The sequence below is a fragment of the Megachile rotundata genome, chromosome 3, assembly GCF_050947335.1.
Source record: "Megachile rotundata isolate GNS110a chromosome 3, iyMegRotu1, whole genome shotgun sequence".
Lineage (NCBI taxonomy): Eukaryota > Metazoa > Arthropoda > Insecta > Hymenoptera > Megachilidae > Megachile > Megachile rotundata.
In genome coordinates, this window is record NC_134985.1 from 14846006 (window position 1) to 14861544 (window position 15539).

General features: G+C 43.6%; 1 protein-coding gene across 7 annotated transcripts in view; it reads left to right on the plus strand.

Annotated features, from left to right (window-relative positions):
* Positions 1–15539, plus strand: part of ftz-f1 (ftz transcription factor 1) — a 90288-nt gene that overhangs the window by 52696 nt on the left and 22053 nt on the right. For 4 of the 7 annotated variants that reach the window (XM_076529829.1, XM_076529830.1, XM_076529832.1 and 1 more), the window contains one exon: positions 10210–10986. In XM_076529829.1, the coding sequence (XP_076385944.1) occupies positions 10210–10986 (777 nt within the window). Of the gene's footprint in view, positions 1–7250; positions 10987–15539 lie in introns of those variants that run through there. The other 3 variants (XM_076529828.1, XM_076529833.1, XM_076529827.1) reach the window with 3 other exon arrangements.

The window sequence follows — 15539 nt, forward strand, 5'->3', positions numbered from 1 at the left end:
GTGTGTAACAGCACAATGAGTTAGATTTTACTTTTAGTTTCGAAAATGGGATTGCAGAGTGGGGCGGTCCTTGGCACACTTCACACACCGAGACACGTTGCTCGTCGAGTAAGAGAGAGCAAAAAGAGCGAGAGACAGAGAGAGAAAGAGAGACACATCACACGGACAAGAAAGAGAGAGAAAGATCACACCAGTCTCATATTCTTTGCGTCGAATATTACGAGTTACAGATACCATACCTGCATAGCTAACACCGAGATAGTAATCGCACGCTAGAAGACGATATAGATAGAATTTTTTTTTCGACGACGGATAAAAGTTGGCCTTAATATTACTTATTAACGTGTTAAATACCACGATGAAAATGGACGTTTGTTGCACGGTATGCTGTAATTGCATTATTCAGAACCTTTTTTTAATTCACACTTTCAACTTGAAATTTTTCATTTATCATTTCTATTTCTATCTTTTATTAATTTCAAACTCTTAATTTTAATTCTCATTTTTTTTTATAATTTGTATTTGCAGTCAACTTAAAATTTCAATTTTAGTCTCTTAATGTATAATTTCAATTTTAATTTCTTTTTTCGTAATTTGTATTTGCAGTCAACTTAAAATTTCAATTTTAGTCTCTTAATGTATAATTTCAATTTTAATTTCTTTTTTCGTAATTTGTATTTGAAGTCAACTTAGAATTTCAATTTTAGTCTCTTAATGTATAATTTCAATTTTAATTTCTTTTTTCGTAATTTGTATTTGCAGTCAACTTAGAATTTCAATTTTAGTCTCTTAATGTATAATTTCAATTCTAATTTTTTTTTATAATTTGTATTTGCAGTCAACTTAAAATTTCAATTTTAGTCTCTTAATGTATAATTTCAATTTTAATTTCTTTTTTCGTAATTTGTATTTGCAGTCAACTTAGAATTTCAATTTCAGTCTCTTAATGTGCAATTTCAATTCTAATTTTTTTTTTATAATTTGTATTTGAAGTGTTCAACTCAGGATTTCAATTTTAGTCTCTTAATGTATAATTTCAATTCTAATTTTTTTTTAAAATTTGTATTTGAAGTGTTCAACTCAGGATTTCAATTTCAGTCTCTTAATGTATAATTTCAATTTCAATTTTTTTTTTTTATAATTTGTATTTGAAGTGTTCAACTCAGGATTTCAAATTCAGTCCCTAAAAGTATAATTTCAATTTCAATTTTAATTTTTTTTTGTAATTTGTATTTCAAGTCAACTTAGAATTTCAGCTTCAGTTTTTCATAATTGGAAGTAGCTATTTTAATTTAAATTTGACTTAGGAAATTAACATAGGTGCAAGGATGGTATGAAGGTAGCAATAGTTTTAATATGGGAAGATACTCAGTTTGTTGTATTCAGTATGCTCCCCTATGGATACCAAGGATCCGGACAGTCGGCGACGCACGGTACTCACACTGTAGGTCAGGGCTTCCCAAACTTTTATGGGCCGACCCAGTTTCGAAAACCGTCATTTTTCACGAGACATTCGTTTGTAATGCATGACTCCAGTCTCCAAATTCTTAGGATTTCAAGTCCTAAAATGTTGATATCCCCAGGTCAAGTTCCAGATTTCTAACTAACCTCTTCACAAGTTTCAAAACTTTCAATTAAGTAAAACCCAAATACCCCAAATACTAAAATCTCCATATTCTTAGAAACCAGAATTAAAAATTAAAAAATTGCAAGAATTCCAACTGCACCTTCGCTAGGTCTCGGACCCAAAATTTCAAGCTGAGAAAAATTCTAAAATTCCTATATTTCAAAGTTTCAACGTTGTATAGTTGTAAAGTCCTTAAGTCCCAAATACCTTAAATATTAAAATCCCTAATATTCACAAACCAGAATTAGAAAATTAAAAAATTCTAAAAGTCCCAACTGCACCCCCGCTAGGTCTAAGTCCAAAAATCTCAAGCTATGAAACCTTCAGAAAAATTCTAAAATTCCTACGTCTCAAAATACCAAAGTTGTACAGTCCTTAAGTCCCAAATACCCCAAATACAAAAATCTCCATATCTTCACAAACCAGAATTAGAAAATTAAAAAATTCTAAATGTCCCAACTGCATCCCCGCTAGGTCTAAGTCCAAAAATCTCTAGCTATGAAACCTTCAGAAAAATTCTAAAATTCCCATATTTCAAAGTTTCAGAGTTTTACAGTCCTTAAGTCCCAAATACCTGAAACACTAAAATCTCCATATCTCCAGAAACTAAAATTAGAAACTGAAAAAGTTATAAGAGTTCTAACTGCACCCCACATCGCGTACGTCATAGTCAATTAAAGTCGACATTGGACTACAAAGATATCTGTTTTATTAGAATTTTCTTTTCTTTCAATTATATAATTACATTCCATTAAATTTGCAATGCCGATCACCAGTGACCCCCACGGTATTCAGCGTGTTAACGATCCATCTTTAACCCCGATAATCTTCGATCTAGCCGAAGGAAAATTGCTCCCATTTCTGTCCTGAATACATTTACCTGTATAATCCGCAGGAAATACACTGTTGTACGTCGTCCGTTTAAAAATAGGGTCTCGTACTTTTAGTAGGTTGCCATAACTCGTGCAAACTCCGAATTGTTGCATGTATATTTTCTGCATTTACGATCGTCTGTTTTTCTTCGTGCGTTCGAGGAAGAAACGCTACGTTGTTTCCGCATTTTTTGCGAAACACGTCGAGAAGAAGGAAATCGTACGGTGTAACGCAAACAGAGAATTCTGTGGTTGCACAAGATTTAAAATATGCAATAACTCGATGTAGTTCGTAAATTTATCGATTCAAGATTTTCGTTCATTAAGATGGTCTGTGAAATAATATACTCTCGCCTGCGAGCGCTTAAAGGATCAGCGTGATGCTAATTGGGTTTCGTTTGGGGGTTTTAGGAATTTCAAATTTCCAAATTTTCAAAGTTTCGAATTGTGTAATTACAATGTGTGGATTTCCAATACATAGCATATACAACGCGTGGAATTGCAGCGCGTGTAATTCCAATACATAGCAAATATCACGCGAGGAATTCCAGCGCGTGGAATTACAACGCGTGTAATTCCAATACATAGCAAATATCACGCGAGGAATTACAGCACGTGTAATTCCAATACATAGCAAATATCACGCGAGGAATTCCAGCGCATGGAATTCCAGCGCTTGGAATTACAACGCGTGGAATTCCAGCGTTTGGAATTACAACGCGTGGAATTCCAGCGTTTGGAATTACAACGCGTGGATTTCCAGCGCGTGGAATTACAACGCGTGGAATTCCAGCGCTTAGAATTACAACGCGTGGAATTACAACGCGTGGATTTCCAGCGCGTGGAATTACAACGCGTGGATTTCCAGCGCGTGGAATTACAACGCATGGAATTCCAGCGCGTGGAATTACAACGCATGGAATTCCAACGCGTGGAATTCCAACGCGTGGAATTCCAATACACAGCAAATATCACGCGAGGAATTACAGCGCGTGGAATTTCAATACGTAGCAAATATCACGCGTGGAATTCCAGCGTTTGGAATTACAACGTGTGGAATTCCAGCGCTTAGAATTACAACGCGTGGACTTCCAGCGCATGGAATTACAACGCATGGAATTCCAGCGCGTGGAATTACAACGCATGGAATTCCAGCGCGTGGAATTCCAACGCGTGGAATTCCAATACACAGCAAATATCACGTGTGAAATTACAGCGCGTGGAATTTCAATACGCAGCAAATATCACGCGTGGAATTCCAGCGCGTGGAATTACAACGCGTGGAATACCAATACATAGCAAATATGACGCGTGGAATTACAACGCGTGGAATTCCAATACATCGATTCAAAATTTTCGTTCATTCAGATAATGGTCTGTGGAATAATACACTCTGTGCTCGCCTACGAACGCTTAAAGGATCAGCGTGATGCTAATTGACCCAGAATAGCGTAATGCCGATAATGGTCACATAATTTCAAGCTATACGGGTAAAGGACTCGCACTTTTACAACCTTGTCGCTGCGACTGTCGTTATCGTGTTCGTCCACTATCGTCTGCTGTGTATTATCGATGGAATAAATTCCAGCCGAAGAAGATACGAAGCTTCATTTCTAGATCGACCGTGGGATATCAAATTGTGGAGTTAAATTGAATCATTCAATTCAGAATCATTCTAGGATAATTTTAAAGGATATAGCGTTAAAAATCCAACGTGAGCAACTTATATCCAAATAGATCCAAAGCGGATCATCTAGTGTTACAAATTAATCGACCCATTGATGTAACGTATAGATCCAATTTTTATAGTTATTCAACACTGTAGCGTAGATATACATATCGCGTATTTTATGAGTCCTCATGTTGCAAAGAACGATTACAGGGAATTATCAGCTACAAATTCTTCAATTGGAATTATTACACAACACGGTACATAAAAATAAAGAACGCCGACATAAAAAGTTACAAATCAGAATATCACTTAACGAACAAATATTTTTCTATGATTTATATTTCAATTATAGAAACTTGTACCCACGATTTAACACAGTCCGACAGTTTTTTCCTACGAAATTAGAGAGTCTCCGTTCTAATGAAATCACCGCCTAATCGTGTGTCGAAACTGTAGAACCTTTGGTATAATGATTTATCATTCCCGAACGTGTCGGTGTGCGCCATTTACATTTCCACAGTTTCTGGGTCACAGCTTTCACTTTCTTTCGTTGCTTCTTCCGCCCTTTCGGATACCCGAAGCACGGCCCTTTTCCCTTTCGTTTGATCCACTCTTTTTTTTTTTCGTTTATCGTCACAACGATAGTGATTGAACGTGACACGCAATGAAACACGCTCTACTACGAACTCAATTCTTTTTCAATAGCGTACAATAAAATCGTACAGGTACGTTTCCGATTTGCTGTAAATGGAACAAAACAGGTGTACACCTCTGTTCCAATGATGTACCATGCACTACTATACTTTTTTATGATCGTACGTTATATCACCGCCATATTGCTATTATACCAGTTATACTAGATTAATTGCGTTCGGTGCACAGGAATTGCATGGAGTTGTAAGTGCCATGTAGTGGAATTTCTACGCGTGGGAATTGCCATGAGTTGAATTTGAGGTATCCTGCAATTATTTTGAGTTCGAATTGTCAATTTGGAGTTGTCACAGGTTGGAATCGCCACGCGCGGGAATTGTCACGCGTTGGAGTTGCCACGCGCTGAAATTTCCACGCGTTGGAATTACCACGCGCTGGAATTTGCACGCGTTGGAATTGCCACGCGTTGAAATTGCCACGCGCTGGAATTGCCACTCGTTGGAATTGTCACGCGTTGAAATTGTCACGCCTTGGAATTTCCACGCGTTGGAATTGCCACGCGCTGGAATTTCCACGCGTTGGAATTGCCACGCGTTGAAATTTCCACGCGTTGGAATTGCCACGCACTGGAATTGCCACGCGTTGGAATTGGTGCGCATTGGAATTGCCACGCGTTGGAATTGCAGCACGTTGGAATTATCATGCGTTGGAATTGTAATGCGTTGAAATTGCAACAGTTTGGAATAGTCACGCGTTGGAATTGCAACGCGTCGGAATTGTCACCCCTTGGAATTGCAGCAATTTAGAATTGTCTCGCATTGGAATCGCCACGCGTGTGAATTGTCACTCGTTGGAATTGCCACACGTGTAAATTATCATGCGTTGGAATTGCCACAGTTTCGAATTGTCACGAATTGTAATTACCATGAATTATAATTGCTATCCCTTAGAATAATCACAAATTCGAATTACTATACGTTGGAATTGCCACCCATAGCAATATAACAAAATTGACGATAAAAATTCGTAGAAAATCTTCCCTCCTTTCACTCAACTTCTCCAACAAAAATCCTAATTCGAACGTTGTCTAGATAATTTTAGCAACCTCGAACAATTTCTCAATTTAGTTGCCGTATTATACTTGACGTGATTTTAATAAAATGCCCTAAGAATGTGCCCTGTCAGCCTGCCGGGGGCGGCTGTGCGTCTACTCACTTGTTGCATAAAGAGGTCGAGGTAGAAGGAAGTTTCAGAAAGAAATTGAACAGTTCTTATTTCCAGTTTGATTTACTTTTTTCCCAACTGGCATCGCTGATTAACAAGACAAGCTTTCTCGCTAAACTTTGTAATTAACATTCATCCGCGAGCAACGTCTCTCGCTATCTTTCGCTGCTATACATTCCTCTTGCGGCTTTCTTTTTTTTTATCTCTCTGTCGCGCAGCATACATTTCGTTTGATGTACCACCGCTTCTTCATATTTTTCTCGCTTTTACTGTTTCGTGTAATTGAGCATACGAATGTGGATATGCTGTATTTTTAAGTGGTTACGTAAGAGAGACGCGCAACATTGTGTTCGAATCGAGAATCCGTGGCTCGAATATATTTGTCGCGATAACAACAAACTGCTAGATGCAATGTAATTTAATTGGTGAAATAAAAAGTGGATGTAGCAACGGAAGATTACAACTATTGGTCTGTTTACAGTTTATTAGAAGCGTTAAATAAAAAAAGCTGCGATCGCGATTCGAGCACGATCGATCGATACGCGCTACTCGAAATAATCGAGGAAAATTGAAAAAAATTCTATCATAGCGCTTTGTTATATATGATGGCACCTAACCTCTAAACCTGGTGCACTGGATACGACGACAACGACGATGGCGGCAACACGCTTACAATAGTTGCCGCGTGCATTCATCGATGACACGTTATGCGCGTGCGTGCATGCGTGTGCACTTGCATATACATAGGTACGGGCGTACGTAAATGTATGCGCTATTACGGCAGGCGAGCATGGTTACTTGGACGGAAAAGAGCGTGACAATTACGCTCGAAGTGTATAAGCAAACCTCTGACAGGGGAGTGGAGAGAGAAAGAGAGAGAGAGTGAGAGGGAGTGAGGTAGCATTAGAGAAAGACGATATTCGTTGTTCGCGTTCGTTAGAACAAGAGAGACGGAGTAAAGACGATATGCGCGAGGTACGGAGAGAAAAAAGGGGGAGCCAGGGGTAAGGCAAGAAAGAGAAAGAAACGGTTGAGAAAGAGCACCACGGTGGAGAAAGAGAAAGAAAAAAGAAAAAAAAGCACGCACGCGTTTAGGGTGACGGAACACGTAAAGAGGTAAGGGCAGGGTCTGAGAGAGAGATAAAAGATAGGTTGGGAGGGTGGGATGCGCGAGGTGGATCGCTGAGGGTGCGAGACGGCGAGGGCGAGAGGGAGGGAGCGAGAGAGAGAAAGATACAACGAGAGGGAGCGAGTCGCGGCTGCGTCATGTTCTCAGCGAACTGGGTCAGTGGGTCTCCCCACCGCTTCGCATCATACATCTACTGCGACGTACACACAGAGAAGCACTGGCACTGTTGGGGAGTGCCAACGGCGTTACTGTTGACCCAGCCACGGCCTGTATGTGGCCTGTGCGCCTGCCCTGTGCCCGCTTACCGCGACTCTGTGTTTGGTTCCCCTGTGCTCTTTGAAAGCAAGAGTTGTTCTCCGCCGTCCGTTCGATTTTACTCGCGCGCGACAAAAAACAAAACCGTCCGTGCTGCTGCATCAAAGTCAACGATACCTCGCGACCTTCCGCGGGAACATCTGGTTCTATCGTTCTAAGCGTACATGTATTTCGCAACGATCAGCCGTGTGCACGTTCGATGGTTCGCTCGATCGATTTTTAAACGGATCTCGGACTTTCTCGCGGACGCGTATTTATCGGGACAAATCGGTTAAATTTTCGTTGAAAATCGGATGGGATCTCGTGCGGTTTTACGGTACCCGTAAGGTACACGTGCGTTGGGGTATCCGCCGGTAGCACCGACGACAAATACGGTCGACAAAACGGCGGCAGACCGGCGCGGGAGCGTACGAGGACAATACTTCTCCGGCCGACATAGACCTGGTTCCGTAAGTAGGTCATCCCCGCCAGCGGCTGTGCAACCTCCTTCTCCCCTCCTCCCTCGATCCCTTCGACCACGGCAATACCTCCCGTCCCTCCTCTCGCGACTCCCTCTCCTCCCGGACCGCGTGTTACCCCCCCACCATCCAGGGCACTCGGAGGCACCTCCACTACTCCGTCGGGCACCTGGCCGCGCGCGGTGGCATGCGCTGCTGAATCACTTTCACTTATGCCGTGCGCTGTGTTGGTTATACGACGTGCTTCTCTCTCTCGCACTCGACCCGTGCCCGTCGGTAAAGGGACACGCGCGCTCGTTCTCTCCTCTCCTCTATACCCACCGAAACGCCAAAGGAGCCTGACGGTGCGCGCCTCTCGCCGTTCTCCCAGTTCTGCCAATTTTATTTTATTCCGGACGGTGTCACGGTGAAGCGCGTATATTTTCTGCCGGTCGAACCCGCGCCGCGTCCGCGTCGCGTCGTGTCGTGCCGTGTCGTGTCGTCTCGTGTTCGTTTCGATCCGGTGTAAAAGCAGTGGTGGTCGCCGTTGACGGCGCGTGGTGTACCGCCGCGACAACGCGTGTTTTTATCGGTAACGGGCAAGCGGGGCGTGGATCGAAACAAGACATCATCCCGGACCGTGTTTTTTCGCGTTCACCACCGTCGTTGTGATATATACGTGACGTGTACCGTGTCTCACGAGACGGTCTCCCGACTCTGCCTACCTCCATGTGTCTTCGGTAGGGCGGCAGAGGGGAGGGGGCGGGCCCTTCGGGAAAGCAACGAGGCGAGAAGACAACTAGTCGTACGCAGATTGCCGAGCTGTCAAGTCGTACGTTCGGACAACTGGAAGATCCTCTTTTTGTTTCTTTTTCTCACTTTATCTCTCTCTCCCTCGCTCTTTCACCGGACTTTACGTACCCTCTGTTGTCTAGAGGTACACTTTTGGATTACAGTGTGTGCGCGCGTTCGATTTAACTTGACGATTCGCGGCGTCGCTGGTTTTTGTGTGAACGCCGTGGGTTAAACTTCGTATCGCGTACGCGCATGTGTGATTACCTCGTAACGTTACCGGCGATTCCCGTGTCGCGAGAAACAACGATCCGATTGTTTTCTCCGATCAAGACGGTCCACCTCGTACAGTGGACAACCAGTTCAACCTCGTGTGTGCTTATCGTTGTTTCGGTGTCACGTTGTAACGCTGGATTATCAGTGCCCGCGACCAGAGAAAGATAGTAACGAGGGACGTGGTGGTTCGTTGTTGCGCGACCGTACCAAGAACGCGACGAAACGAGTCCGTGCATCAGTGACAACCGTTCATAATTTTTTTCATCACGAAAAACACATCGTCGTTTTACCATGATTCGGACGTAGTAGCACACGAGTCGAAGAGGATTTATCTGCCGCGGTGGTGCGCGACGATGGTTACCTTCGCGAACGTGTACCGTAGAAAAACGTGACTGGTGATCGATATTGTACGTGCCAAGGGAACAAAGTGTGTTTTCTTTCATGCTTACGCTTTCAACATCGTCGTTGTCGTATCGTCGTCGTTGTCGTCGACATCCAGCGCAACCGGTGGTACCTTAAGTACCACGATCTCGCACGAGGCGCGCTGTTCACGCGTCGGAACTAAAAGGGGAACCCGTAACCGCCGTTTCTCGTCCCGTAACGCCATCGGCGATATATCGTTAACCAAGGTGGCTAGAACCGGGAGAACTATCAGCCACTTCATATATGAACCGATACGCCACGAGCACGTTCCTCCGTGCAGTGCTTGCGCAAGGGTGATATGTTATTGGAGATGGAGCAGCATTCGGGCCTGATATCCCTGAATATGTCGCCGTTCCATCTAAGCCCTCAGGGCAGTCCCCAAGGTGCGGCCGGTGCGGGCCAGCAACAGCAACAGCAGCAACAACAAGCGCAGCAACAGCAACCGCAATACGGTTCCTCGCCTTACGGCAATTGCGCTCACAGTCCGCCCACGACGATGTGCCACCAGTCGCAGTCGCAGCAGCAGCAGCAGCAGCAGCAACCGCAGCAACAACAACAACAACAACATTTGCCGGTACACGGTCAGGTACACTCGCAGGGTGGTATATCGGGCTTCGATGCCGTGTTCTTCGACTCGACCGCCCTGGAGGAACGGTGCCCGATGTGCGGCGACAAAATGTCGGGTTACCAATACGGCCTGCTCACGTGCGAGTCTTGCAAGGGGTTTTTCAAGCGCAACAACTCGCCGTGCAGCAGCAAAAAGGTGTACACGTGTCTGTTTTCGCCGACAGGCGGTGGGGGAGGAGGCGGCGGTGGCGGAGGTGGTGGCGGTGGTGGCGGCGGCGGCGGCGGTAACAACGGAGGAACCAGTGGCTGTGGCGCGTCTTCGGCACTCGAGATCGGCTCTTGCGGCAACAAGAAGGTGTACACGTGTCTATTCTCGCCAACAGGAGCCGGAAGCGGCACCGGGGCCAGTGGCGGCGGCGGCAATAGCGCCGCTAATGGCGCCGGGGGCAGCTGCGGCGCGTCGACGGCCCTCGAGAGCGGCGGCAGCGGTTATACCGGTGGAACCGCGGGCACCGGCGGTGGTGCGGGCGCCGCGGGCGGCAGTGGGCCCACCGCGGGAAACGCCGCTGCTGGCGGCGGCGGTAGCGGTAGCGGCGCCGGAAACGCTACTGGCAATGGCGGCAGTTCCGCTACGGTAAGCGGCAATGTCGCGATACCAACTACCACCTATTCGTTACCGTCTGGTACCCTCTGTCATCCTGGATTGGGTCAGGTCGGGGTCGGTGTCGTCACTGGCTCGATACCCTGCCCATCCGACTTCCCCGACACCAAGGACATCGTCATCGAGGAACTCTGTCCCGTGTGCGGCGACAAAGTATCCGGTTATCACTACGGGCTACTCACCTGCGAATCCTGTAAGGGTTTCTTCAAGCGCACCGTCCAAAACAAAAAGGTCTACACGTGTGTTGCCGAGAGGTCCTGTCACATCGACAAGACGCAACGGAAGCGGTGTCCCTACTGCCGTTTTCAGAAGTGCCTCGAAGTCGGCATGAAGCTTGAGGGTGAGTTTTAACTTCATTGTGAAATTCTACGCAGTGCTACTTTACAGTGGATCTCGAAATTATTCCCGCATTCTTTAACTCTTCGCTTCGTTTTCGTATAATGTCGCAAATATTGTGCGATTTTTTTTTTAATAAATTTGTAACATTTGCTTTTCGTTATTTTTGTTATTATCGCTCATGAGAGTTTAAAAATTCACTAGTAATAATAATAAGAAAGTAGCAGTAAGTGAAATTATGTGGTCCAATTTAAAAACGTTGTTTCAAAGAGCGTGTCAATACATTTCTGATCCACTGTATTTCGTATTTGCCTCCGTATGCTCGTGAACGCGATGCGCGCGCAGCTTTTATATATCGCGATAGATCGAGAAATTGGCGGGACCGGAACGCCTCGTCGTTTCGAAAGCTTCGCGAAACCTTGTTGATAGATCAGGTGCATTAACGTGGAAGGTAAATAATGCGAAGAATTTCGTACTATTGCGCAAGCAGATTTTTATTTGGGCGACGATATGGGTGCTCATTTTTTTGGACGTGAAAGCGATGCATGCGGGTATCGTCGCGATTTTTATGCAGAAGGTGAAAGATCGAAAGCGCGCGCGTATGCACTCGAGTAGATTTCTATGTTCAATTATGCAACATAATATCATGGGACATTTGTATACTCGGATGTAGGCCTTTGTCGGATAAAGTAAGTGTAGCTTTCCACTAAAATACCAGAATTCCTTATACGTCCCATTTCTCTTACGAGAAGCCTAGAGTACACCTGAGTGTTTATACATAAAAAATCTTGCATTGATTAGAATGGATAAAAGAGAAAATAGAGATAGAAATTCATTAACACGTATGTCGACCATCCTTTTTGCATTTTACGACTGGTAACAGACTCGTTATATCTGTGACGAAATATCGCCGGTATGCAAATAATTACTACTGCGAGAATAGATTATTGTTCCCCTTAAAGTTAAATTCTATCGCGGTACAAACACTTTCACTGTGCGTTACGAGTGTCCGGAATCTTTTTTACAATATCACCGTCGTGTTAATATTACCGCATTATTATCGAGTTTTGCGTTATCTCTTATTCAGTATCTTAAACGTGCACTGGGCGATACGTCAAACGTCGTTTACGCGCGAACGCGTGTACAGCGGTTTGCACATCGGTAACGCACGGCTCCTTTCGGCAAACTTCGGCCAAGCCCGTTCGCGCTCGAGCGTTTTCGCATCACGCTCCTACGAACTTAACCTTATTACACACCGTGAAGCGATCAACCGATACTGTCTTCTTTTGCAAATTCTTTCGTAGTTCTAACACTTCTCTGTAATTCAACCAGCAAAAAGAATACTTTGTTCTTTGTTTTTTCCCTTATATTTGCACGATAGCATAAAGTCATTCATTCTAAGAGAATATCACGACCGTGTCACGATCGCGCGTCCACGTTGAACAACCGATTAGGCAAACGGAGTTCTTATATACGCAATAAAGAAATTCACCGTCAGTTTTCTAAAATGCAACGAGTCAGCGAAGTTTCTTTATCACGCCCAAATTTTTATCCGCTTTTTTTATGCATACAGACAGTTTTCACAGAAAATTCTTTTTACGCAAATTTGCTACTTTTGACAGTCATCGTACAAACGTAATGACAGACTCGTGTGTCAGTTACGAATTTGTGGAATCGTGAAATGGATATTATTTAACCCGAATTGGAAAGTAGGGTATATAATGCGAAGCTTAAGTACCGCTTCGTTAGCAAAGGGTTAAAATGTTTGAGCAGTTTACGCGCATTAATAGGAGGACGATTCGAATGAAGCGTCTAATGCAATTCGAGTAACTGGGTCTAGGCCCTCAAGGCCCAGCGATTAAGCGAATCTCGAAACAGGCTCTGTCGCAATTGCCGCCTTTGCACGCCGTTTTCCACGGCGTTCCTACAGCGGCAACGGGATTGCTTAACGCGGAAAGTTTCCAGAGTGCTTGCGAGCGTTTACGAAAGGAAGCAGTTTCTTACTTGCACGCTATTCAGAAATGTAAAAACGTCCGCGTATGAAGTTTACATCGATTTGCTATAACGGGCCGTGTGGCTCTTCCAATTACTTGATGTATTAGTTAATACATCTTGGGTTAGAAATTTAAGACGTTGGGAGAAATTTTCAAATATTCTCACATCTTTAAAATTTGATTTAGTAATTTTGGAATTTAACAATTTATAAATTTAGAGTTCCATTTATGGGTGTGGGACTTCTAAATTTCCAAATTTTCAAAGTTCAAAATTCTGTAGTTAGAACGTGTGCAATTCCAATATGTAACAAATACAACGCGTGGAATTACAACGCGTGGAATTACAGCGGGTGGAATTACAACGCGTAGAATACCAATACATAGCAAATACAAGGCGTGGAATTCCACTACGTATGTAATACAACGCGTGGAATTATAACGCGTGGAATTACAACGCGTGGAATTCCAATACATAGCAAATATCACGCGTGAAATTCTAGCGCGTGGAATTCCAGCGCGTGGAATTTCAGCACGTGGAATTCCAGCGCGTGAAATTACAACGCGTGGAATTACAGAGCGTGAAACTCCAATACATAGCAAATACTACGCGTGAAATTACAGCGCGTGGAATTACAACGCGTGGAATTCCATTGCATAGCAAATATCACGCGTGGAATTACAGTGCGTGGAATTACAACGCGTGGAATTACAGAGCGTGGTGGAATTACAGAGCGTGGAATTACAGAACGTGGAATTACAGAGCGTGGAATTTCAACTCTCAAAGTCCCCAATTTAAAAATTGACACATTCGCAAATTCTAATTTTTCAAGTTCTGAATTTCCAACTTCCTATATTACCAATTTTCTATATCGCTAAATTGCCAAATTTTCAACCATAAAAATTTCCAAACGTAATATTTAAATTTCAAGTATCCCTAAATTGAGATAAGTGCACGTATTAGCAGTCACGTAAGAGTATAAGTCTTTCGCAGTCAAAGGGTTAAATAGCTGGTCTGCGATAACACCTGTCACAGTTCTGCAACGGACCTGCCGTTTGCAGTGGTCCGTGAATACGAGAACGAGGCTCATTCAACGTAATGAACGTTATGGATCTGCTTTATAACCGATTGAAAACCATCCTCTCCTGGAAGCCATAAACCCATCAAGCATGCAACTTTTATTGATACAAAAGATTGTAAAAGTCTGGGAAACGGGGCCGTTATTGCTTTGACATTTTATTTATTTTATTTGAAGAGTTATTAACAGTTTTATGATACTGTTTGATTAAAAGGATCCGGGGGTTGTGAGAGAGCTTTTATGTCAAAGGTGAAAACCACCCTGGAGGGTTCAACTTGATAGGTTACTTTTACACGTTGATTGCAAAAACAGTGTGTAGTAAAACGTATGTAGTATTGTGTGTTGAAGCTGCAATTTTATTTCTGATATTCTACACACTTTTTCGCGTATTTTCGAAACAAAAGTGTTTAAAGGGTAGTTGGGTATAAAAGGGTTAAATAACCTGTTAAAGATTTTTGATTAGCTATTACTAATGAGGTTTCTTTTGGGTAAATCGATAGTGTTCTAATACGTAGCAAATATCACGCGTGGAATTTCAGCGCGTGGAATTCCAATACCTAGCAAATACTACGCGTGGAACTACAACGCGTGGAATTCCAATACATAGCAAATCTCACGCGTGGAATTCCGGCACATGGAATATCAGCGCGTGGATTTTCATCGCGTGGAATTACGGCACGTAGAATTACGGCGCGTGGAATTATGGTGCGTGGAATTCCAGCGCGTGGAATTACAACTCGTGGAATTCCAACACATAGCAAATACTACGCGTGGAATTACAACGCGTGGAATTCCAATACAATAGCAAATACTACGCGTGGAATTACAACGCGTGGAATTCCAATGCATAGCAAATACTACGCGTGGAATTCCAATGCATAGCAAATACTACGCGTGGAATTACAGTGCGTGGAATTACAACGCGTGGAATTACAGCGCGTGGAATTATGGCGCATGGAATTACAACGCGTGAAATTACATCGCGTGGAATTACAACGCGTGGAATTCCAATGCATAGCAAATACTACGCGTGGAATTCCAATGCATAGCAAATACTACGCGTGGAATTACAACGCATGGAATTTCAATATATAGCAAATATCACGCGTGGAATTACAGTGCGTGGAGTTACAGCGCGTGGAATTACAACGCGTGGAATTACAACGCGTGGAATTACAGCGCGTGGAATTCCAATGCATAGCAAATACTACGCGTGGAATTCCAATGCATAGCAAATACTACGCGTGGAATTACAACGCATGGAATTTCAATATATAGCAAATATCACGCGTGGAATTACAGTGCGTGGAGTTACAGCGCGTGGAATTACAACGCGTGGAATTACAACGCGTGGAATTACAGCGCGTGGAATTCCAATGCATAGCAAATACTACGCGTGGAATTCCAATGCATAGCAAATACTACGCGTGGAATTACAACGCATGGAATTTCAATATATAGCAAATATCACGCGTGGAATTACAGTG